General features: G+C 42.2%; 1 protein-coding gene across 1 annotated transcript in view; it reads right to left on the bottom strand.

Moving 5' to 3' along the window:
• Positions 1-26,507, bottom strand: part of Cachd1 (cache domain containing 1) — a 220,652-nt gene that overhangs the window by 116,274 nt on the left and 77,871 nt on the right. Inside the window, exon 2 of the mRNA XM_055629005.1 lies at positions 18,063-18,125. Coding sequence (XP_055484980.1) covers positions 18,063-18,125 — 63 coding nt within the window. The remainder of the gene's footprint in view (positions 1-18,062; positions 18,126-26,507) is intronic.

Below are 26,507 nucleotides of genomic sequence, written 5' to 3'. Positions count from 1 at the left end.
TTAATCCTGCCTCCTGGGGCCAACAGCTGTGGGTTTTCACTCACCCAATTAGTTAAAAGTTTTTATTTGGGGAATATTTACTTTTAAACAAAATGAAACCCCAATAGCCCAATAGAAATTCCACAATGACAGAAATTATAACCAACTGTCTTAAGGTTATGTTAATAATGGAATAATGATGGATAGTTAAGAAAGGCAAAAGAATCATCAAGGACTTCCTTCAGTTTTATATCTTGTTTACGTTCCTGCAGAATGACCCATTAGTGATATCGGCTTCTTCGTAAGGGCCTAGTACAGCCCTGTGATTTATGAGAGGCTGTGGCTAACGGTACGGACAGCAGCGGTCACCAACGTTAATACCCTTGTCAACTGAGCATTCGAACTTGGTCTTTCTCTCATTTAGCAGCTAAGTTTCATCACAGTACTTACAATGTTTAGACGTGTTATTTATCTTACATTGCTTGATGGGTGAGACCCTCAGGAGAGTAGGAACTCTCCCTCTCTCTTAAAAAAAATGGAAAGTTTAAAAAAAATGGAAAGCATATCAAGAAATTTGCATGCAAGGCAAGTCAGGAAGCATGCTGGCACAGTGGGCTTTAACTGGTTACCACTCTAGCTGGGACCCCTTGCCTACCGCCTGATTCAGGGGCGACTTTGGGAAGTCACTTAGTGCTTTTGTCTTACTTCTCCTCTGCTCTCACAGGTAGGAATCATTTATATCAGAAGACTTCATACTCAAATGAAGTAATATGTTAGGAACAAACTATCACACTAAATAATTTACATTTTCCAACATGTCACACAACTAACTTTATGAATCAATTACCGTATCCATTTGCCCTTTATTGGAAGGCTAGAAAAACATCATTTCCCCAAAAGGAATCTGTCTTCTGGGATATTGTTTTTGAAATTAGCAAGAGCTATCAAATGCCAGACTGAATGTCTGGGATACAGGTTTTGTTTCTCCTCCGACAATAGCAGGTGTCTAAGTCCTTCACAAATGTTTGCTGAATTTATCACGTGCTTACAACTTGGCGGAGGTATCCCAGAATACACCTCTTCATAGGTCACGCTCTCCTCTAACCATCCTTTGCTTTCCTTAAAGTCAGACAGTAAAAGTATTCTGACTGGTGGCCCTAGACTCAAGAGCCTAACTCCCAGAGGAAACTTATTTTTTTATCCAGGGCTGGCAAGACAATCTGGTGAGAAAGCGCATTTGCTGCCAAGCCTGACATTGATTTCAACCCCTAGAGCCCACAGGGCGGGAGGAGAGGATGGACCTACTCAAGCTGTTTGGTTCCCTTGGCCTGTGTGCATACACCCACCTACCCAAAATAAACAAGTACACACATAAATAACTGATCCAAACTCTCAGGAAAATCCTCTGATCACAATGGGTTTGCATTACTTACAAACCAAATTAAGCCCAGCTTGGTTACAATACTAGTGACAAAAACTGCTGAGGAAAGAGGGTGGCAGGTTCAAGGCCAGCCTGGGTAACTTGAGGAGACCTTGTCTCAAAATTAAAAAGTAAAAGAGGATTGGCGGAGTAAGGGTGAGGTGACTCAGTGGGTAGAGATGCCTGCCGCCAACGCTGACAACCTGAGTTCGATCCTTAGGACCTACAAGGCGTAAGGAGAGAACTGACTCCTGCATATTATCCTCTGACACTGACATGCACACATACGCAAGATAAATAAATGTAAGGGGAAGGTGAGGTGGGGCTATAGCTCAGGGTTAGAGGACTGGTGCAGCATACTAGAAACCTTATGTCCACAGTATCTGTCTAGATCTACCTAGATACTTAGAGGGATGGGTTGAGAGGTGAATAGAGAGGTTGAATTTTGCATCATTTCTGGCATAATGAAACTGCCCTTAAGCCTTTTTCTTAAAAAAAAAAAAAAAACATAATTAAAAAATTAGACCTTATTCTAAACTCTAACACGGGGTATACATTAAGGAAATTGCTGGAGAAAAGAATGTGGTGGATTCCAGCTAGGACACTGTGCTCTGTATCAGTGTCTGCACTGATTGCTCAAGCTTTAGAAAAGAGAACTGTGAAGACATAAGAGAATATCTAAATGCCAGAATTAGGGGTTTCCTGATCTCTTAGCTGGGTAATTCTGGATGGAAAATTTCTTTTGAAAATATTTTTTTTATTAATTCCTTGAGAATGTTATTCAAAGTGTTTGAACCCATTCCCCCTAACTCCTAGATGGACACTGTGAACACTGGATCACTAGTACCCTATACAGGCAGACCTTAAACTTACTGCTTGTTTTCTGCTGTGGAGCAAGTCTTAAATCCAATCAGAAAGCAGGTGATTGCCTCTATAACATTTGTGCCACTACTGCTAACATGGGCGTATCTTGCCATGCGAGTCATTATTATAGTTCCCAGAGCTCATAACTGTAAACCCTGCTGGTGTCTTTCTTCCTCTATCAACCTACATAGTAACATTCTAGGGCTATCAAAAAAACAGCCAGCAGAGACAGTTCTTCCTGGTGGGTACCATGATTTGTCCAGGTCCTGGGACCACAGCATATGATGGCTTCAGCAGTAGGGTTTGTCCACCAATCTGGGGCCCTCCAAGAGGAATGCAAATGGCCTGTACTGAGGCTTTTCCTGGACACCTCTGACCAAAAACTTCAGGGGCAGTATCCTACAACTGGCACAGGGCTTTTATACTTACGGTTGTGAGCATAGTCTTTAACGGCCGAGCCATCTCTCCAGCCCAGCATGGAGCTTTTAATTCGGTAAACTATGGATTCTGAGATGAGCATAACCCTCTGTAGAAGGATCTCAATTAAGCTTCTCTCTCTCTCTCTCTCTCTCTGTTGTGGATGTGTATAACTTTTAACATAGTAGGTTTCCGTAAGGCTTTTTCAAACATCCTTAATGTTAGTTATCCTTTCCCAGTTCCTCTCTTACCTTCCCCTCCCACCACTTAAACCTTTCTTTTCATTATCTCTTTTCCCCTACATATGCACTGTAGTTTACTTCTCCCCTGTCACTTAAGATTTTTCTTCCCCCATCCCCAGTTTCCTGGATTGGACAGTTACTTCAAGTGAAATACACAAACCTAAAGAGTCAACACTAAGATCCACATGTAAGTGAAAATAAGCAATGTTTGTTTTTCTGTGCCCGGGTTAGCTCACTCCGACATTTTCTAGCTCCATCCACTAACCTGCAAATATGGTAGTTCAATTTTCGTTAGCTCTAAATGAAATTTCATGTATAGGTATCATGTTTTCTTTTTTTAAACTTTTATTTTATGGGTGGGTGTTTTGCCTACATGTATGTCTATGCATCGCTTGTAGACTGGTGCCTGTGGAGACCGTTAGAGGACATTGGATGGCCTAGAACTGGAGCTACAGTTGTGGGTGCTGGGAATTGAACAAAGAGCAGTCAGTGCTCTTAACCACTGAACCATAGTTCCTGTCCTTGGTACCACAGTTTTCATTGTCATTGATGGACATCAAATTTGTCTGCGTGTCCTAACTGCTGTGAATAGAGCAGCTATGAACATAGATAAGCATGCACTTCTGAAGTAGTAACTATAGTTCTTTGGATATATGCTTATGAGTAATATGGCTGGATTGGATGGCAGATTGATTTCTAATATTTTGAACAACTGCCACACTGATTTCTACAGTGGATGCACCAATTTGTACTTCCACCAACAGTGCCCGAGGGTTCCCATCTCCCACACCCTCACCAGCATCTTTTATGGTTTATTTTTTTTTATTTAATTAAAATACAATTATATCATCTCCCTCTTTTGTGCTTTTAATTGTGGTCATTATGACTGGGATAAGACACAATCTCAAAGCAGTTTTAATTTTCATTTTTCTAATAGCTGAGGAACTATCACTTTCATTAGAAAGCTCTTTAAAAATATTTCTTAGCCTTTTACATTTCTTATCCTAAGAACTCTCTGTTCAGTTCCATAGCTTATTTAATTAGGTTGCTTGTTGTTGTTTTTTTTTTTTTAAGTGTTTAGTTTTCTGAGTTCTTATATATTCTAGACACTAATCCTCTGTCAGATGTAGAGCTAGGAATTCTTCCATTCTGTAGGCTATGTGTTTCATCGGTGAACAGCTTTTTTTTTTTTACAGTATAGAAGCTTTTGAATTTAATTAGCAAGTCTTATTTCTTAGGTAACCAGAATTCTATTTAGAAAGTCCTTACCTGACCCTATATTATATATTGCCTATATTCAATAGACTCTATTTTCTCTTCAAGAAATTTCAGGTCTAACACTGTTCTATCCACTTGAAATTGATTTAAGAGCATGTCAAGAGAGAATGATCAAATTTCATTATCTTACATCTATCGATCTATCATATCTAATGATGTTCAGTACTCCAAATACCATTTGTTAAGGTTTCAGTCTCTGTATGTTTCCAATGTGTGTTGTCTTAGTTACTTTTCTATTGCTGTGACGAAACACCACAATCAAGGAAACAGAAGGAAGCATTTAATTTGGGCCTCATGGGGCCATAAGGCGAGAGTCGTGGCAGCAAGGAGAAGTTCATATGGCACTAGAGCAGTAGCTGAGAGCCGACATGGTGCCTAACCAGGGACTGTGTGGGATTTTAAAACCTCAAAGTTCACCCTCAGGGACACCCCTCCTCCTAGGGTACACCTCCAGATCCTTCCCAAACAATTCCACCAACTGGGGACTAAGTACTAAATAAAATATATGAGCCTATAAGGACCATTTTCATTCAAGCCACCATACATGTTTTTTACAACACTGCCAAAACTTTTATGTTTTTGTCCTCATTTCTATTCCGTTGTCTTTTTTTTTTTTGGTTAGTACCTTTTTATTGGGACTCGATACTATTACTTGGAAGTGGGGTAGTGATCCATCCAAAAGAATTTTTATTGCTCGGGATTACTTTTGTTAGCAGAGATCTTTCGTTTTTACACATGAATTTTAAGATTACATGTTTGTTTTTTTTTTTTTAAATTTCTGTGAAGAATTATGTTGCAGTTTGGGGTGGAGGGATGCATTGAACTTATAGGTTGCTTTTGGTATTCTGACCAGCTTCACAATATTAATCCTAACAATTCTTGTATGTGGGAGGTCTCACCATCTTCTGCTGTCTTCGATTTCTTCTTCATTGTTCTAAAGCTCTCATTGTACAGGTTATTTACTTCCTTGGTTAGGTTTATTTCAGGTATTTCTTTGTTTATGTTTGAAGCTGTTGTGAATGGGACTGCCTGGCCATTTTTTTTTCCTCAGTCTGTTACCTATGAAGGTAATTGATTTTGGTATGCTAAAAGTGTTTATCATTGCTGGGAATTTCTTAGTGAGTCAAAAAAATATAAATATTTTAACTATCATCTCTCCTTTTAAACCATCTTCTCAAAACAACAGAACACTAGCCTGTTTTACTCACAAAGCACCCTGGGATTTCATAGGTATAAATGAAGAATGGAGGTTTCTAAAGTTCTCTCTGGAGAGTTAGGCACATCTAGACTGATACCCACTCAAGAAATCCAAGCACTAGTTAACCAGGCCAACTGCTGAGCTCAGGTTGGCAGGAAAAGCATCTGTTGGCCTTGGTCTTTGGTTGATTCATTGTTAATTCCCATCTGAACGGCTTTGGTGCCTCTCAGCTTTTCTGTGGACTTTGAAACATTTGGTGCTTTTCATTCACACATTCAACAAACTTTTATTGAAGGCTTACATTCAACACATAGCCAGCTGAAGCTGGGTAAGGGAGTGAACTAAGCCAGGATCTAAAAAAATTCTCTGGAGACAGATGGGAGAATGGTTGTGGGCCAAGAAAAAAAAAAAAAAATGAAATCCACTTATCCCACCTTTGAGATTCCTCCAGTCTGGACAAGTCTAAATCCTGAGCATACTTCTCTGTGGAATCATAAGCAAAACCAGAGACTGCAAGCTACCAGGTTCTGGAGATGTGAATATCAAGATGCGAGACTATCTCCAGTCACGTTTCAATGGACGTTTATTAGCGGACACCAAGATTCAAAGACAACAATATTCTTCTGCGACCCTTCTAATTTTATTTTTAGTCAGGGTCTTATGCAGCTCAGACTGGCCTGGAACTTACCATGTAGCCAAGGAAGCCTTGAACCTCTAATCTTTCTGCTTCGACCATCTGAGTGCTGGGATTACAGGTATGTACCACCACACCCCATTTATATGGTGCTGTGGATAGAGCCCAGGACTTCCTGTGTGCCAGGCAAGAAAGCTACCCTCCGAGCCCTGCGTCCTCTTTTTGTCATGTTTCTTCCTGTGTTACATACAGTCTGGCAAAATAAGCAAACTTTCTATCAATTTAGTTCTATCTCAGCGTTATACCTTCTCTGCCTGTATCGTCCAGTACACACTTTCACAACATATTCTTATCCTGAAGTGTCTCTGGGAATTGAACTAAGAAACAGAAATGGAAAACTAGTATCCTGAGTCCAGCTTCACAATCTCAGTTAGTAAGGCTTCTACTTAAGAAGTCCGTGAGCCCCTTTCCAGGCGCTAGCTATGATCAATTTCTTTAGAAAATTCTCTTTTCAGTGTTGGCAGGCCTAACTCGTCTCATGGGCTTCCCCCTCTGCTAGCACTCATCAACTTCTGAGACCTGGAAGCAGAACACTGAATGCCCACTCCGTGCCAACCACAGTCTTCAACAGCCTTTCAAGACAGACATTATCTCTGTTTTCCAGACAAGACGGGTTTAGCTGCTAAAAGGTTCAACATTCAGTCACAAAGCAGATAATGGCAGAGAGTTATCAAGTTTTCTACCTCAAATGATAATGTCCTCCATCCATCTCCTACCGGGGGTGCCCAAAGTCCCCTTTACCTTCCTGGTTTTGTCAGTATGGTCTCTGAAGTCCTCTCCTGCTCTAGGATTTTGAAACCTTTCACTGGTAAGGGCTGACTGCTGACACTTTCCCACAGAGTGCTGACTCAGGCTGCCTCTTAGTTCTTGATCTCTTTAAGGAAAGGGATTCCTGGAGTGGGTAGCTGTATGCCAGCCACTCCCTCCAAATACTGTCCCTGTGAAATGTAAAGTAAAGCACAAACATCTGGGCTAAAGCCTCCTTGCAAGGTGGGACTGTTTCCCTGCTTTGATGTTTCCTTCATGACTGAGCCTATAATTATACTGGACTGAGAGAATAACTTGGGGTAGTAATAACAGCTAAACAAAATTTTTTTATGAAGCCACTATACCTCTTTTTTCTTTTTAGTGTGTTTCAGTGGATGAAATCTTTCAGGTAAAATTCTCTTTATCAAATAATAATTTCAAAAACTAAGAAAAATGTTACTAGAATAGAATGTAAGTCACTAAAAAAAAGTGTTGAAATATCGTTGGGGCCAGAAATATTTTTAGACCCCTATCTTTATAAAACTCATTGAATTTGAGTCTCATCAAGTCAATTGCTATTAAAACAAAGAAATACGCAAAAATCCTCCTCAGAGGAATATAACAGAATCCAAAGATATTTTCATAATGCCAAGATGTAGCTATATTTTTTTGGTATATCAAGAAAATTTTAAGTGTGACTAACCTTTCAGATAAAAGTTGACAATCATGGTAAATGTTACAAGATCAGGGGTGGGCAATACGGCTCAGCAGAAAAAACAAAAACAAACAAACAAACAAACCCAACATTTACACATAAGCCTTTTGGCTGGAGTTTGATCCCAGGAAGCCATGTAAAGGCACAAATTTAAAAAAAAAAAAATACATGAGGTTGTCTCAACACGTGCACTGTAGCAAATGTGCCGCCGCCACCTCTGTGAACAACATTAATTAATGACTGCGGTTTTGTTCTGTTGAGTCGGGGTCGTACTATGTAGGCTGGCCTGGAACTCACGAAGTAGGCCAGGCTGACCTCGAATTCAGAGATTCTCCAAAGGGCTGTGACTGAAGATGTGTGCCACCGTGCTTAGTCAAATAATGCTTTAGACTTGAGGCAGCTACTAAAATCATACCTAAGTTTGTAAAAGTAAATATCCTCGGGCATTATAGAAAAAGAAATGTCAGCAGAAACTTTTAATTAACAGAAAGAAATGGAAATCTCAGAACTGAAAGTATAGTATCTGAAATTTAGAAATATATGTACTTGAGATTTGACTGTAGAATTAAGAAAAGTGGTAAACATAAATGTAGATCAATAGAAGTGGTATAATCTGAAGATTAGAAAGAAAGAAAAAGGGGCAGAAGAGGAGCAAAATAAAGTGTCTGATGATTCTTGTACATAGTAAAATACAGAGTATCCATGTAATCAGAAGGAAAGTCATATACAGAATATAATTGAAGAAATAAAGTCCCACAGATGTCTGCATTTGATGAATGTCATTTAAAGGTTCAGAAAGCTCAGAACAAGCAAACAACAACAACAACAACAAAAAAACCCAAACAAAAAACAAACACCAACATGCCACAAAACCCCAAGCTGACTAAATGTAAAGACTGCTGTGCCTAGTCAGTCACAGTTAATTCCCTGAAAGGCAAGAAGCAAGCAAACAAACAAATGCAATAAAGGAAAAACTGGAGATGAACCAGAGGAAAGGAAAAAAAAAAAAAAAAAAACCCTATATGCAGGGTAACAGTTTTCACTGATTCACAATTAGAAGCTGAGGCATCTGGCAGAGAGCAAAATGCTTCTGAAAACATTAAAAGTAAAGGGGGAAGGGAGCTGAAGAGATGTCAAAGCTGTGAAGAGCCCTGGCTGCTCCTGCAGAGGACCAGGATTCTAGCCCCAGGCTCAGCACAGCCTGTATCTCTGGCTCTAGGAGATCTGATGCCCTCTTCTAGCCTATCTGGGCATCTGCATACAAGTGGCATATAATATATATACTCAAGGCTGCACACACATGTAAAATAAAATAAATATTAAAAAAAAAGTCAAAGCAAGGGCTGGAGAGATGGCTCAGATGTTAAGAGCAGTGGCTGTTCTTTTAGAGGTCCAGAGTACAATTCCCAGCAACCATAATGGTGGCTCATGACCATCTATAAAAGGATCTAATGCCCTCTTCTGGGGTTCAGGTGTAGATCCAGCAGAGGACTCATACATAAAATCAATTTAAAAATTAACAAAAAAAAAAAAAAAAAAAAAAAGCAAAACAGAATTTGGGTTGAGTCAAAAAATACCTTTTAAGAGAAAAGATGAGGTAGAGAAACTTTCAGAACGCATGAATCAAAGAAAAGCTATGAGATAAACGGTACAGGAAGTTATCCTGACATCATCAGTTGGTGCCTCTTAGGGAGAAATGAACAGCACTGTATACCTAGGTATGCGGGAGATACGATATCTTCTCTTTTTGACGTCAGCAGGGGGTTGTTGCATTCCACCCCTCAGGGATTCTTTGTGTCCCGGAATTTGCTTTGTACACCAGGCTCACCCCAAGCTCAGAGAACTGCCTCCTACTGCCCACACAAAAGAACACCCAACAACTGCAGGAGAGCCATCTGTGCTTGATGTAGTCAACAAGATAGAACACAGAATAGGCAGCGAACCCCAAGTCTCAATAAACTGAACAGGAATGAAGTGTGGTATCTTTCGCCCTGAAAGGGAGATAAAACAGTACTCACAGAGACATTTATAAATTTATAACCCTGAGAGTCTCTAAACCAACTAACTACTTCATATCGAACTTAGGAAGCTTAAAACAACAACAAAAAAGGAATGATGAAATAAGGACACAGAAATAAAGAAGTGTGAGACAACAAGCACACAAAAGAACTTTAAGGAAGCCAAGACCACTGTTTGAGAATTGGGCTACCACTAAATAAATTTACTTCTTTATTATTCCATCTTATTCTCTGTCTAGGTGAACGTTTATCTATTTTATCCATCTTTCCATGAAATAGGCCAATGTCACTAATGTTTTCCCATTGTTCTTAACCCGTCCCCTTGATGTTGAAAAGATAAAAAGGGTGGTGGTGGTAGTGGTGGAGAGATGGCTCAGTGGTTAAAAGCACCTGTTTGTAGTGGATTTTTAATTCAGAACATGGCTGTCCTGGCAAAAGATCACATTCAAAGACCTTCTGTGTGATCCCGCTGGAATACAAACATGACTTTAATCCAGGAGACAGAGGCAACCAGGTCTGAGTTCACACCAGCCTGGTATAGAGCAGGTGTCAGGTAAAGAGAAGCTTAGATCCAGCACTGGTGGGACACACCTTTAATCACAAACTATGAAGGTCAAGTTAGTTTGTAGAAGGCAGCACCCATATTTGGAAGTGATGTCTAATTGAGTAGCAGAAAAGGTGACAAATCAGAGAAAGATTTCTCTTCTCATGAGAAGAGAGAGGAGAGGGAAGCTACTTAAGGGACGATGCAGAGAGAGGGGAATCAGTTTTACTGAGAGGTTGAATGAAAGAACAAGCTGGACTCAGGTGAAGGCAGAATGAGCTAGGGAATAAGAAGGAGCGAGAAGATTAGAAAACATTGCTGGAGTTAGTTTAAGGCCGAACAGAGCAATTCAAAGGCCAAGAGAGAAGCCAGATTGAATACATCAGCTGGGAAAGGAGTTTAAGCCAGCAGAGGAGTTGAACCAGCCAGCCCAGAACTTAGTAAGAACAGGAAAGGGTGAGCTTATTAAACAGGTCAGTCTCAGAGGCAAAAGTCATTCTAGGCCTAGGTTAGATGGTCTGGAGGCTAGAAGGTTCCAGAACTAGGCCTATGTTAGCTGACAGAGGCAGACCGAGACAACAATTATAGCAGGAGAATAAAAGATCTTTTTACACCAGTTGTTCTTGCATAGGACCCAGGATTGGTTCCCAACACCCATAGGGGGGTTCACAACCACCCATAACTCCATTTCCAAAGATCTGAGACTCTTCTGTGGACATGCCTGGGGTGCATATACATACATGCAGGCAAAACACTGATATACATAAAATAAAATTTAAAAATCTAAAATTTTTCTTGTAAAGATGAGGATGTTATGAACACGTTTGTGCCAACATATTTGACAACTTAAAAGGACAAATTTCTTGATGGGGGGAAAAACCCGACTTACTAAATTGACACAAAATGAAAAATGTTAAGCAAGCAAATGGAAAAAAAAAAAAAAACCAAAAAAACCCAAAAACAAACAAACAAACAAAACAAGCAGAATAGATCACCATGGGTACAAGCCAACCTGCCTCTATATCTAGTAAACAAACAAACAAACAAACCAGAATGATAAAAATTCTTTCCACATAGAAAATGACATGATGCTAAGATGGATTCTGCCATGGAAGGAAGGAAGGAAGGAAGGAAGGAAGGAAGGAAGGAAGGAAGGAAGAAGGAAAACAGCAATCATCTTGCTTTAGAAAGTACAATAGGAAGGATCATTTCTACAATGGTCATATAAAGTTGGTACCCATGTGCTATGAAAACTGAAACAATGGACCAGGAAAAAGGAAAAAAAGAAAACAGGAGTCTGGGGAGCTGGGCCAGTGGGATGGCATACACCTTTGATCCCAGCACCCAGGAGGCAGAGGCAGGAGGATCTGTGACCATGAGGCTAGCCTGGTCTACAGATCGAATTCCAGTCCAGGCAGGGCTACACAGAGAGACCCTGCATCAAAACCAAAACCAAACCAACCAACAACAACAAAAAGAATCTAGGAGGCACGGCAGGCCAAACTCCAAGGAAGGAACATGCTCCCCTCACGACAAGGAGGCAACTGCGCAGCCCCGAAGACCCACAGTAACCAACAAGATCAATCAAGAACATACAACAGGCTGAAGAGGTGGCTCAGCAGGCAAGAGCACCTGCTGCTTTTGCAAAGGACATGGGTTTGGTTGCCAGGTCACAACTGCTTGTAACTCCAGTTCCAGGGAACCGGTGACTCAATTCTAACTTCTACATGCATACAACACACACCTGTAAGATTAAAATCAATGTTTCATATTCCTGTTAGTTACATAAATGAAGACCTTGGAATTAACAACATGGCGGCCATGGGTGAACCTGAATAGGACTAGGTAATTGTCTCCATGGGTTGTGCTTCCCAGAAAGGAATGGGACAATAGGTGGATAGTAAAGTGGGGTCGAGAGGGTGGTTTTCTGTGTTTTGAATAAAGAAGCTTGTTTCGTCTGATGGGCCAGGCCCCAAAGAGGCGAAGCGAGCTGTAGAAGGAGAGAGCTGCCTACAGACCGCCTTGACCAACGTCACGTTCACCTCCTGAACATGCGGCTTGCTCACCAGATGTCCATTTAAAAGATCTCTGCAGTCCTCTAGAAACCACTGCTGCTGGCAGCCCAACAGCTCCTGAATTATTAATAATGAAGAGATTATTTGCCATTTTGTTAAGTCGATTATTAACATAAATAATTACAGAAGCAATTGAGAAAAAAAGACTGAACTGTTGAAGAAAGTCCAAGGTGGCTAAAGCCAGCATCCCAGAAGCTCTGACTGCATTGTTTCTTCTTCCCTGCTTTGCCCTTTAAGGAGCCTGTTTTGCTACCTTTGGGGGCCACTAGCTCTAAAATTTGTTTTTTCTTGATTCATATTCAACTTCACATAATGCATACAACTTAATGTCTTGACTTAGTCAAAGCTGCCATCTATGGGAAGTTTCCTCAGAAGAATGTGTGGGGTGGGATTTTCTCTTTCTGAGACTGCTGCCACGGTCTCTTGGCAGGAAAACTGCAAACAGAAAACGAATCAAAGACTTGAAACACACTGTTAGGCAATTTAGACCCAGGCTAATGCAAAAGTAATAATGGGTGAAAGCAGGAAAAACAGTCCACCATAGAGAATTTTGTGGTAAGAGTCAAGAATCATAAAATGTTTTTTATTAGTGTTAATTACTTTGCTCCCTTAACCAAAGATATTAACAACATATTAGATTTCCTGCCAAGTTCCATGACGTACACAAATAAGATCTGACTCCCAAGGAGAAGATCTTATTAGCCAAAACAGACAGCAAGAACCCATGGGCTAACGATAGAGAGTGTGTGACCGGATTTTAGACAGTGTGGGTATGGGTGTGTGCAAGGTCTGGAGACCCCGAACTACCACTCTTGATAAAGGGCTGGATACCAAGGATGGAGATAGTCTTAGGGCTTGGCTAGCGTGGGAAACTCACAAGAAACCAAGAACTGTAAATGGAAGGGGGGGTGTCACTGCAGCAGATTTTAACACTTGATACAAAAGTGGGGCTCCAGAGGGGCTGCAGAGATGGCTCAATGATTAAGAACATGTGCTCTTCCTCCAGAGGACCTGAGTTCAATTCCCAGCACCCACACAGTGGCTCATTACTGTTTCTAACTCCAGTTCCAGGGGATCTGAAGCCTTCCTCTAGCCTCAAAGCACATTTGTGATACACAGACATACATGCACGCAAAGCACTCATGGAAATAAAACTTTTTCTGTTTAGTTTAGTTTAGTCTTTCAGTTCTTTTAAGACTACTCAGGGGCAAGAGAAATGGCTCAGTAGTTAAGAGTAAGGACTGCTTCCACATCAGAACTGAGCTGGGTTCCCAACAGCCATGTCAGGCAGCTCACAATTGCCTATAACTCTAGTTCAATGGGATCTGATGCCGCTGTCTTCCAGGTCAGGCCCCGCCCCATTCTCATAATAATCATCATTTAGCCCGATACCAGCATAGTGACAGATTAACAGGCCAATGGAAGCAGATCAAACTTGCAGACACATAGAAACGAGTAATCAACACTAGTCAATCGGTGTGGATGAGCATTCAGAAATGGATGAGGAAGAACCAAAACCAGCCAGCTCCAGATAACACAAGTGTCAAAGGGGAGAGGTAAGATTCTTGGAAGACAGTATAAAGGACGTGTCAGAGCACAGGCTTTCAGCACTCCTCCCACCATGAGGGTTCCAGGGACAGAACGCTGGCCATCAGGCTTGGCCACAAGCACTTCCACCTACTGAGCTTCAAAAATTGACTCAAAATCTTCTTTAAAGTGAAAGAACAAGTAAAAACAAAAGGTGGGAGAAAATACAATGGGAGGTGCGGTTTCAAGACAGGGTTTCTCTGTGTAGCCTTGGCTGTCCTGGACTTGCTTTGTAGACCAGGCTGGCCACAAACTCAGAGATCCGCCTGCTTCTGCCTCCCAAGTGCTGGGACTAAAGCATACAGCAGCACTGCCCAGCTCAGAAAACACAAAATTTAAATACTTAAGGCACAGCCAGCACAGCTACATTAAACTTGGGTAAAAATTTTAATTTGATCAGTCAGAATCTGGACACATGATGAAGAGTCACATGGCTGGTGGCTGGCAGACCAGATAGCGTGAAGATGCAGGACCTTTTTCTTCACGGTCCTCTCTTTGGATATGGCTGATTTAGAATATACAGTATAGCAGTTCCAAAACAACTCAATAAATAATGCCAAAAATATATTAATAGATCACCCCCCAAAAAAATTACAAAAAGGTTAGTATAGTTCTTGCCTAGCCATGTATGATACACTGAACTAAAAAAGTAAGTTTTGTGCACTATAAACAAAAATGTCACTTCAACCAACTTATAAGATAACCTTTTAGATATCTCAATTTGGTAAAAGACTAAAAATCAGAAATGACCGAGAATCAGTGAGGATGTACTTCAGCAAATCTGCAACTCTGTCCTAGGAGAGTAACCCAAGGCTACCCTGTAAGGGTAGCTTGTCACTCTTGAAGCACGCCCAACACTGGGCTTGAGACATGATTCTCAAGTGAAATGTGACAGTCCCTCCCTGCCTTGCCACCACTCAGAGCTGGGAAGCCCATAGAGACACAAACCCAACAATCCATAGTCTTTCCCTCCAACACTGAGATGATGACAAAATAAAGTTCCTGTGATTAAAGAAATTTAGCCAATACGAACCCTATGGAAGTGTGAACAAAAGTCAATACTGTGACAGAAACAAAATATATTATAAAATGGATCCATAAACAACCACAGAATTAAAAACTATAACGAACCTAACTGTAGGTGTCAAAGGTGCTTCTAAACAGCCGAGGGAACAACAACAGCAAAAGCATATGAATTAAATTTGTGTAAAGAACAAAAGCAACCAAACCCAAAATTTGGGAGTACGCTGTATAGCTTTATGACCACTCTTCCAGGCTAGACCCACTGGAAAGGAGGGAACCACAACTGAAAACCTGCCTCCATGAGATCCTGTTGCAGGGCATTTTCTTAGTGATTGATGGAGGAGGGCCCAGTCTACTGTAGGTGGTGCCATCCCTGGACTGGCGGTCCTGGTTTCTATAAGAAAGCAGGCTGAGCAAGCCATGAGGAACAAGCCAGTAAGCAGCAGCCCTCTGTGGCCCCAGTGATTAATAAAAATAAGAAAAGCAGCATGCGGTAGTATACTCTTTTAATCCACACGCTAGGAGGCAGAGACAGGCAGATCTCTGTGAATTTCAGGCCAACCTGGTTGACATGGTGAGTTCCAGGCCAGCCATAGTTATATAGTGAATAAGGTTACCTCTGAGAGAAACGGTGGGGCACCTTCTTTGGAAGGTTATTCAAAAGCCTCCAAAGTCTTGGTTGATATATTTGTTTTAATGTATTTCCTTAGAGCGTATCTGTTATACTTTACAAACTTCTTTACATATTGGATATATTTTAACTTTCTGGAAAGACAGAGCTAGTTACAAGTGATTAATTAGTTACTAGTGTTCCAAAGTTCAAAGGAGTTGCAAGTGTGAGTGCCGCGGTGGGGCATATTTTATAGAAGAGAAAACATGGCAGGTGAACATGTTTCTGCAGATTTTTGTCCTGGGCGCTGTCTAGTATCACAGGGTCCAGAGTTTTTAATTGCTTAAAAATTATTTTAATTATTATTACTGTGGACAAGGCCTCAGGGGTGTTGGTTTGTATCATGTGTGAAGGTTGGAGGACGATTCCGTAGAATTGGTTTTCTCCTTCCACTTTTATGTGGGCTCTGGAGATCAGACACAGACGGTCAGGCTAGCAGAACAAGTGTGGCAGCGCCGTCTCACTGCACAAATATATAGTTCGTAAGCAGGAATCTCTTTGCTATAAAATGGGGAAACTATAGGGAAATCTCAGTGAGCTGGTAAATTTTTTAGTAAACACGTAATTGTACTTTTTTTATTATTGTGAAACAGATCGCAGTGCTGAAATGATCTAGAAGTCACGGCACAGAAGACAATTTTCAGTACTTGTATATATTAAAACTTAGGAAAAACAATAACAATGCAATTTTCTCCTAACTAGAGAGAAGACACAAGACCCTCTTGCTTGGGGTGTTTCTGGGGGTCAGACGGAAGAGGCTGGCATAGTTAAAGATCAGAACATCTTGGTTCAGCTTAGGAAGGAACAATTTGACAGTCAGTGAGAAGGCACATGAAGCAAATGGGGAAATCGCTGTCGTTAAACGGATTTTTCAGGTGAAGACAATTTAGCAGACAGTCCATTTTGAGTGGAAGCACACAATGACAAAGTGGTCAAAAAGAATAGACAATGTGTGTTTGTGCCATAGTGATCCTTCTACTTCATAGCCACGACAGTATAGGTGACTTGTACTCTCTTGGGGCCTCAGTTTCCTCCTCTTAAATAGGACACTCTGCTCCCAAAGGTCCTCTGGCAAGTACTATTCATGATATATTGAAATGGCCTTCCACCAGTGTTCCGTAAGTGCTCTGTCAGTTGCTCTAACTTCTCACAGTTACACCAAAGGCTTCCAAACTCAGTCACAGCTGGTTTAACAAATGATGTCAGCCCAAGAACACAAAATAGCTGCACGTTCAGAAACAGCCCATGTAAGAACCTGTATCTGTTACTTCCACACCCCCCCCCCAAAAAAACAGGCTAAACTGATACCCCAGATCACATTCTTTAAAGGGTTATCAAATAGCGTTTGTCTCCCAAAACGGCTCCTCTACCGACCGAGCAGGCTTTGTGTAGAAATAGTAGTCAGGACTCAGGCAGACAAGACTCCCGAGGCACACCACGGCAATTTCGGGCTATTTATCCTTAACAATACCTAAACTAAGAGACAGAGAGAGATGCATCACCACATCACCACTTTAAAGTGATGAAAATAGGTCCCGGCCTCTAAACATCGAATGTTGAACTTAGCTCACATCACGCTATCATAAATAAATAACTAGTTCATAATAACTTCACCCTGATGCAAACCCTTTCTCCTGAGAAAGCACTTTTAAAGCCCGGATCTGGTCAAGCTGTCTCCATGAAAAAAAAAAAAAAAAAAAAAAAAAAAAAAAAAAAAAACAGCTCTGCTGCACTCTGGTTTTGAGCTTGGTTCTGTTTCTCATTGAAGTTTCAAACCTAGCTTCAAGTTACTTGTCAATGGTCACATGCTGGAAGGAAGTTGGTGGATTAACTGAAATTAAAGCCTCCTTTTTTTTTTTTTTCAAACCACTCTTCTCAAGCACCCGTTAATTATTTATGCTCAAGCTCATCAACACCACGTTCTAACGAAGAAGGCACCTCACTCGATACCAGCTACATACAAACAGAATCTGGCCTTTAAGAATTTTGACTGCACAGAGCACTGAAAGAAGAAGAAAAGAAGATGAAGAAGAAGAAAGAATTCTGTAAAGAGGAAAGAAAAAAGCATGATGTAGTGGTAGCTGCTTTGAAGCCAGTACCTTTCACTAAGATGATTTCACTTTATTCTCATTGGTCTGACCACTTCATTATCAGAACCTCGTGAGGCAGATATTAGAAGTTTCTTATATGAGACTGACAAACGACCGGCAACAAAAGGAGCTGGGGGGGGAGGGGGTTGGGGGATGGCGGCAGAGAAGGACTATTGCTATGACCAGAGGGTGCATGGAGATGGCAGAATGTGGAGTCTGATTTTAAATTCCGGGTGCTTATTTTCTGCATCAGACCAAACGTATCTCACGGTCTTTAGATTTGGGAAGGTGAAACATGTTTACAACAAAAGAAAAGGCTTCCAAGGTACACGAGGAAAGGCTGCGAGCTGTCCATGACTTCTAAGCACCTGACCCCAGGTGAGGATGTCACCCTTCCTTACGCAGGGAGAGGGTAAAAGGCAAACCCCTAATGGAGACTGCCAGAACAGCTCAGCGGAAAGGAGAGACAGGGCTGGGGAGTGCCCCGCCTCAGCTTCTTACCTGCTGCACTTCGCTCTCTCCATTTGAGATCTTCTCTGTGTAAACCAAGGAGTTGAAGATCCTCTGCAACAAGAGAAAACGACCATGAGACTTTTCGCTTTCTTTATGTGTGTGAATGATTGGTTGCATACAACATAAGTAGATCCAAACAGGAAAAAAAAAAAAAATTTAATTAAAATACGGCGACTTTTACAGAGAGAAACCCAAATATCAGCCAAAGTCAATCACACTTATTTATTTAAGCATTACCCAGACACTATAGTGAAATAAACCAGATGTTACGCTATATTTTTCATTTTCAAAAATACATTTAATTACAGATTTCCGGAGCTCATGCCACTTTATCCGGCTGCCATAACCTGACAACGTTGTGTTTCTCATTTAAACCCTGCACTCCCTGAATGCTGTAATTGTTTACAGACCTTAAAATCTAATGCAATAAAAAAAGCTCTTTTGGAAAGAATTTTTTCCATATTCTCTCATGTCCCTATGCAGCCAGTATCTACCCTGTATTATCTATCACCTTCATTCCTCCAACACCCCCTCGGGAGAGTAACAAAGACACTTGCCAAATATGTGTGGCCTCAAGAGAAGAGGCTGATTTTGTGCCAGGAAAGATATGGGACCAGGCTGTGACACATCGGCACAAAATTCTTCCAGGGATCCCTTCCTGGCCTCACTCACGTCTCTTCTTCCACATACCACCTGAAGTTAAAAAAGCTCTGTAGATTTGAGACTGGACTGGAATATGCAACAGAGTAGAAAATGAGGATCCAGGTCGAGAGTAGTAAGGGGGGGGGGCGGGGAGCGAGAAGGGGGAGGGGGGAGGCACCCTCATCGTTTGTCTTACAGCTTTAAAGGTGCCACGGAACTCTCTAGATGTCAGACCTGAAGATGTCAGCCAAATTTTTGCTTCTCCTCTCTGTCCTGCTGCCAAGCATTTGTCAGCGTCTGGGAGGGCTTCCCAGACAGCCCGACACACCTGTGTGGCTGTGGGGAGACTGTAAGGGCCAAGTTCATCAAGCCCACTGCAAGCTAAAGAGAATGCAAACGAAGGGAGGACACAGGGCTGGGGCTTGGCAGGGAGTAGGCGGGGGCCGAGGGTGGAGAAAGCAAACACACAGGAGGACCTGGATGGAATTATAGCTTTGAAGATTATAACTATAAATCATCACGGTACCTCCCATCCTTCCCCGAGTGCCACACTCATTCATTCAGCGGACGCTGCCAAGCCCCCTTCTCCCATTAAAAATAGCCTTACAAGGAGTGCTTTCTCTTACAACTTTTTGTTTATTTTTTTATTTATTCACTCCCTCCACCTCTTGTCCCCCCTTCTCTCTCTCTCCCTCTCTCTGTATAAGTCTTTTGGGAGTTAGTTCTTTCCCTCTACCATGTAGGTCCCAGAGATGTAACTTGGGTCTCCAGGCAGTAGGCAGGTTTACACACGGAGCCATCTGATCAGCCCAGGAATGTTTCCATGACTGGCTTGGAGTAGTTCTCATAATAACAACACCATTGGTTAAGATTTATGAATTAGGGAATAAAGATATAAACATGTTATATCTGCTCACATTTCTCTCTCTCTCTCTCGATGTGTTTCCATTTGGCAGTCATTTGTTTCACTGTGTAAAGCAGAACTAACCACATAGTCTAGACTAGCCTTGACCTCTCTTGCCTCGGCCTCTCTAGTACTCTTCTACATCCAGCTTAAACTGGTTTTTAAAATGCTTTCCTGACAGATGCTATATTTTTTTCATTTACGTGTGTGTATGTGAACCCGTGTGAAGGTACACGGACCTGAGAGCAGTTGTCCTTAGAGCTCAGGTGTCGGTTGGGTGCCCTGGATTTGGAGGTACAGGCAGTTGTGGTGCCCCTGATGTGAGTGCGGGGAAACAGACCCACGTGCTCTGTACAAGTATGTCTCCAGCACCCTTAACTGCTGAGCCATCTCTCCAGCTCTGACAGATGACACAGAAACCTAGGGCAATGCACTCATGGCAACTCTGTGTGCCTGCTTTTTAAGTGACTATCCTTATAAGGGTGAAGACCCAAGAGCTTTGGAGATTTAAAAAGTTGATCAGAATCACTCAGGGCAAGGCTGGAATTTGAAGCCAGGCAACGCGGCCCCAGAGCTGACACGCCTAACCCTGTGTCTCATTAGGATTTGCTGGCTGGTTAAGTTTTGCATAACAAATTCATTACCAAGATATATCATGCCTGTAACTTAACTGGTAGCAAACCCTAACTACAACTGATGCTTATTTATAGGGCTTATTAATTCACTAAACAGTCATTTTTTATATGTATCAATTCTGCTCCAGATTCCACTGAGGGTTATTTTATAATCAAGGGGCATCGGAATACTGAATCCTAAAATACATCTCATTTTTGAAAGGAGGAGGTGACAGATTACTAGCCCAATAGCCCCATCCTTACATCTCTAAGGTCCCAGTTCTCCAGAGCCTAAGCCAATATCATCACTCACTGTAACCCCAGAATATATTCTAGACTTTTCTATAATTTCCTTTTTAGAAGGATGCTCAGTTCCTTTACATTACAAACTAACCTAACTGATGCAGTGATTCCGGGTCTTGGTGAATACACTCATGGTCTTAAGATTTCAGAGCAGGGCTACTGCAGTGGAAGGCTCCAGGGAGGTCAATCAGACCCACTGGGGTCAAGCCAGCACTTGCCAATGACCAAGTGTGGTGTTTCCCTGTTTCTTAGGAGAAAAGAACACTCCTCGATAGTTCTAAGGACATGCTTCAGGACTAGTCTGAGAGGTTACTTTAATTCCTATCATGCTTGTGATGCTAACAGCACTGGGGCACTGAGACAGGGTCTCTCTGTGTATAGCCCTGGATGTCCTGGAACTCCCTTTGTAGACCAGGCTGGCCTCGAAATCAGACATCTGCCTGCCCCTGCCTCCCGAGTGCTGGGATTAAAGGCGTGTGCCACCATCACCTGCAGGGCTAATATGTTTAGGTAGTTCATTCTTTGGCTTGGAAACAATTCTATACTGTCTATACCTAATAACTTTAGGTTGATAAGAAAAAAAAAATAAAGCAACAAGTCCTAGATGTGTGCAGCAGTGATTCAAAGGACTCTGTGTACTGGGTACATCCCTCTAGCCATCCCAGTACTGAATGACAGGGCTATCACCAAAGTAAACAATTTTTTTCCCAGATCTTTCCCCTGTGGCAATGTTGGGGACATAGCTGGAAACTTCAGTGAGAGCCCAGGAGAACGTATACAAGTTACAGCCGGTACAAGATTTTAAAGTTGGCTTACGCGTGTGTATAAAGTTCCATGGCACAGAATAATTTTCACCGTGCTGTAAAAGAGCTCTCCTCTAGTTGGGTGGTGGTGGGGGGGGGGGGGGGGGGAAGCTATACTCAGCTCCCCAAAGCTTAGAATTTTTATAGTTTAATTATATTTTACATCAATTACTGTACTTAATCTTCATAATTGCCTGTGTAGGCAGGGCAGGTATTTTACAGATTTGAAAACTATAGCATGAATGTTAGAACTATGTCCCAGGTGAAAAATTGCAGTGCTGAAGTCTGAACCTAGGTCTTGAATTAAATATAAGCAGTGTTTTTAGCTGAACTATTAAACAAACTTCATTCATATCACCTTGGTGTTTGGAATGGCCTAGGAATCCATCTAGAATCTGGGCGTGGGACACGGGTGATGGGGAATGAATGACATGCAATGATGGAAGTTTGAGGTTTTCATTTTAAGCAAGGCGTAAAATGTTGGGAGCAATCAGAGTCCCAGACAGTTTCTTTCTTTTTCCCCCCCTCCCCCCACACCCCACTTTGTACTGCATGTGAAACTACAGAAGAAACAAAATACAACTTTGCTTTTGTGTGTTTGGGGTGGGGGTGGTATTTGGGATTATGCGACAATTCGAAAGACAGGAATTCAAAATTGTGGAACCTAGCTGACATTTGGGTGGCCTTAAGATCAACGTTTCTTGGTTATTAGAGGACTTGAAAAATGGATGCGGAAAGGAAGTATTCCCTTAGACTACAAAACTTGGCAGGTCAGAACCTTCGTTCAATCCTTTGGATAAGTCACTTATGGTAAAGCAGCTGAGGGTGGGGCTTAGGAGGTGAGGCCACCATCCTGCTTTGTACTCCAAAATTGTCACTTTCCCTTAACCTACCTCCCTGGAGAACCAAATTCCAGAAATTTGAATTGTCTTTTGTTTGTTTGTTTGGTTGGTTTGATTTGTTTTGTTTTTGACACAGGGTTTTTCTGTGTAGCCATGGCTGTTTTGGAACTAGCTCTCTAGACCAGGCTGGCCTCAAATTCAGAGACTGGTGGCCTGCCTCTGCCTCCCGAGTGCTGGGATTATTAGAGTGCTGGGGTTAAGGTGTGCAGCACCCATGCCTGGCTCATGAACTTGAACACCACCCAAAGGAACAAAAATTCTCCTGGAAATTTGCAAAGCCCTGGAAGTGAAGTCCAAAAACACTACCCACTATCTCTCAGTCTCTCCTGAAAAGTTCTCAACTACTAAAAGTAAAAATATCTTTTAGTAGGTATGGAGACGTAAAGCTATTTTTAAATAAAAATATTTCACTGAATCCTTGTTATTAAATTTATTTCCATAATTAAAAGAAAGCAAGCGTCTTATTTTACTCATAGGTTCTGCATTGATGTGCACATTGGAAAGCTGTCATAACTTCTAAAACCAAGCACACACTTACCCTACCACGCAGCAACCCCCTTCCTTGACACACCCCTGACAGAAATGTGGCTGTGCACTCACTAAAGTATAAGGATGTGCACAGCTTCATGACTCTTCAGAGCCCAAACCCAGAAGCAGCTTGAATGCTGGTCCCCAGCGGGAACTGAACCGATGCACACCCAGAGTCTGCACCCTCAGAAACTCAATGAGCATTAGTAGACAGCAACGGCAAAGCCCCTCACTGCAGCACATCTCCATGCAGCACACGTGGCCACCGCGCCACACCACCACGGGCCCCCTCGAACATTGACGGAATGAAGCCTGGTGCTGGAATACACAAGCGTATAATTCCATTTGTGCCAAGGCAAAAGCAGGCAAAAACAAATCTGTCCTGTAAGCGTCTGGACAGTGGGTATTATTTTCCTGAAGGATGAAAAAAAAAGAGTAGGAAGTGTGGCAGGAACTTCTAGAATGCCGAAATGTTCATTTTACTATTGCATTTGTTTAGTTAGTTGGGAGGGGTGTGTGTGTGTGTGTGTGTGTGTGTGTGTGTGTGTGTGTGTGTGAGAGAGAGAGAGAGAGAGAGAGAGAGAGAGATGGACTCCCCTGTGCCACAAGCTAGTCTTACCAGTTCCATGCTCTGGTTTTTAATATGAGTGCTGGCTATTGGATTTTGTGGGGAATTACCAAGCTGACGCCAGAATGCACATGTATGCTTGTGTGTGGAAGCCAGAGGACAGTCTGAGGTTCCTGTCCCAGGAGCATCGTCCATCTCCTTTGAAGACAGAGTCTCATGGGATTGGAGCTCATCAAGGAGGCTAGGCTGAGCTGGCTATCAAGTCCCAGGCCTCCCCTGTCTTCACCTCCCTGGAACTGAAGTTACAAGCTAGTCCCAGCATTCCTGGCTTTTCACCTGGGTGCTGCCGATGGGTGCTTGTGAACGAAGCGCTTTACCGAATAGGGTACTGATTCAGCCCTTCAGCTGTGCACTCTTTTCCAGGAAGCTGCCCTTTGATACATTTATGCTCAGCATGCACTTCACACAGTCTCTTTGAAATACGCTCCGCCCAAATGCTGCCCTATCTATTCAAAGCTGTATTTAGAAAAGGAGTGTTTCCTGGACTAATAGAAATACTTGTAAATAAGAAAAGCAAAAATCCAATCCATTATCTGGATGATCCTAGGTTGTCCTTCCTAGAGACACCTCACAAGCCACCAACCAGGTCTCCAGAGCCTTCCCTGATGCTCTAAATGAATCACACCTACATATTTGCAGCATGTAATAACTCTCAATTTTTTAATGGTTCTTAATTCTTCACACTCCTACCCAATGGACTATTTAAGTCTGAATTTTCTGAAATAAAAAGTGTATCTCTACCTGAGTTCCACTGGACCCAGATATCCTAAACATAACACAATTTAATACAATCTGCCTTTTGTAAGTCTCTTCTTAAGCACTGACTATCTCCTTTCTTCCCCCTTAAAAGAGGTTCCAGTCAGGGTTAAAAATTAAGAGATAGAATTGGATATAGTTCCTCCTACCACGAATCTGAAGGAAGGGGGGAATCAAATATATTTCCTCCTCATATTCTCTCCTCTTCCCACCCCTCCAAAGTTTTGCAGGCTACAGCTCGATACAGCCTTTTTCTTCCCTGGGCCTACTCCAGAGTCTACTGATCTGTACTCTTAACTCAAGGTCTCCCCCTCCGACCCTGCTTCTATTTAATTAAGCTTAACAGATGGCAAGAGGATTTTTTTTTTTTTCTGGAACAGGAACAGTTACAAGGGTGTTTAATAAGATGGTCAGTCCAGACAGAGAGCCCCACCTTCGCTCCAAGGTTTAACAAGTTTAAATAAAAGCTGCGGCGCAATACTAAAGTGAAGGAATAAATACCCCCAACACGCCTAATGAGAGGCTGCGGGTCTCCTTCCCTGCTCTTGGCTGTGTTTCTACTCCAAAGCTTATTCTCCTGCTGTTTTATGGGTCTCTGTGGCCAGTCCATATGGCTGGCAATTCACTAACCACTTCATCCAGCTTTGGAGCTGTTGCTATGACCCGAGGGATTGTGGACAAAGAGGAGGAAAAGAAAGACTGACATTGTTGTCTCCGTAAGCTGACCATCGGGAACCACCGAAGGACAGTACTGCCACTTAAGGCAATTCCAAAATCACTGGAGAATGAACCAGCGGTAACTTATGGGGAAATGAAGTGTATGAAAATCCTAGGAATAATCTTTTACCAGATTTGGGTCCCTTCAGTCCGATTAGACAGTCAGTCTGATTTGGCTCAGACTGTTTAAGTCACGTGGTTACACCCCCGGAAGGCCCAGGAAAAGGGCCTTTCGCAGTGGATCCCTTTGAGCTCTGAGGTCACAAACCCGCTGCAGCCCAAGAGCCTGGACTTAATCCCTGAACTTGCTTGTACTGGGCATGCGACTCAAAAGTTTGCTGAGAGTGTTGGGAAGGTTAGCCCCTAAAAATAAAACTGCAAAGTAAACAAATTATCCAACCATGGACAAAACAGAAGAAAGGTATATAGCTGCCAAAAGCATATTTATAATATTATAAAAGCATATTTATAATAACTCTTGTTACTGTTAGTATTTTTTAAATAACACTTAAAAGAATCATTCTGTGTGTGTAGGTGTGCTACAGACAATGTTATGATCTGTATTCTGGCAAAGGACTATAGTGCATCAGGTATCTTACAATACGTAAATTCAAAATATTCACAATGGTTACCACAGCCCTTCGGGGTGATGACAAGAGGAAACAGAAACAGCTCGGCATCTCCAAGTTCTGACTCTTATCCTTTGCCAGAAGCCAAAAATTCCTTGGTCCTGTCCTGGCTGCAAGCCAAGAATGCCAGGAGGAGAGTCTGGCTCCTGCTCCGACTTCTCGATACCTTTATTCTCCTTTTATGCCACCAAGATGAAAACCACCGCCTGGGAACCATATGCAAGGGCATGATCAAACCTGAGAGCTACTTGGACAGCGGGGGGTAGGGGTGGGGGGTGGCGGCAATATGACCAATCAATTCCCTTCTCTATCTCACCCAGTTACTGCCATAAGTCTCATCAAAAACCCCTAGGCTAGCCACTTGATCGCAACCTGTATCTTGGGACTCATCCTATATAAGAACTCAACTGCCTCTCACCTCTCAAATGCTTACTTTTAATCTCACAATAAAACTCTATTCTAAACTGGACGTGATGGGTACACACCTGTGATCTGTACTCAGGGAGGCAGAGGAAGTTGGATCTCTGTGAGCCGGAGGCCAGCCTGGTCTACAAAGTGAGTCCAGGACAGGCAAGGCTACACAGAGAAACCCTGTCTCAAACAAACAAACAAAGAAACAAACAACAACATCCTAAATGCACATTCCTATTGTCCATGAAATTCATTGTGGGAGTGTTGGAGTCATTTGTTCTGGAAGGTTCCGGTAGCTGTTTGGTCTGGTGTCTAACCTCCTAAGTTATGCTCACCTTAGGTGAGGGAGAAAGCCTTTGCCATTCAAGGTTCCCAGCTTTTCCTATATTGTTAACTCTTTCCTTGTTTCATAGATGAAGAAACTAAGGTTTGGGGTTTAGCTTGTCTCAAATCTGGCTACAAAGCCAGAATTGTTCCGAAGTGCGTGTGAAAGACGTGGCCTGTGTAACACTGAGGCTCTGACCAGATTAGAGCAGAGCTTGACTAGTGCATTTGAATATATGTTCTTCCCCTCCTTTCCCCCCCTCATGTTTCCT

The sequence above is a fragment of the Psammomys obesus genome, unplaced genomic scaffold (assembly GCF_907164565.1).
Source record: "Psammomys obesus unplaced genomic scaffold, mPsaObe1.curated_primary_1811, whole genome shotgun sequence".
In the NCBI taxonomy this organism is placed as follows: Eukaryota; Metazoa; Chordata; class Mammalia; order Rodentia; family Muridae; genus Psammomys; species Psammomys obesus.
Note: the sequence above shows the minus strand (reverse complement) of the source record. Positions and strands in the feature narration are given on the sequence as shown.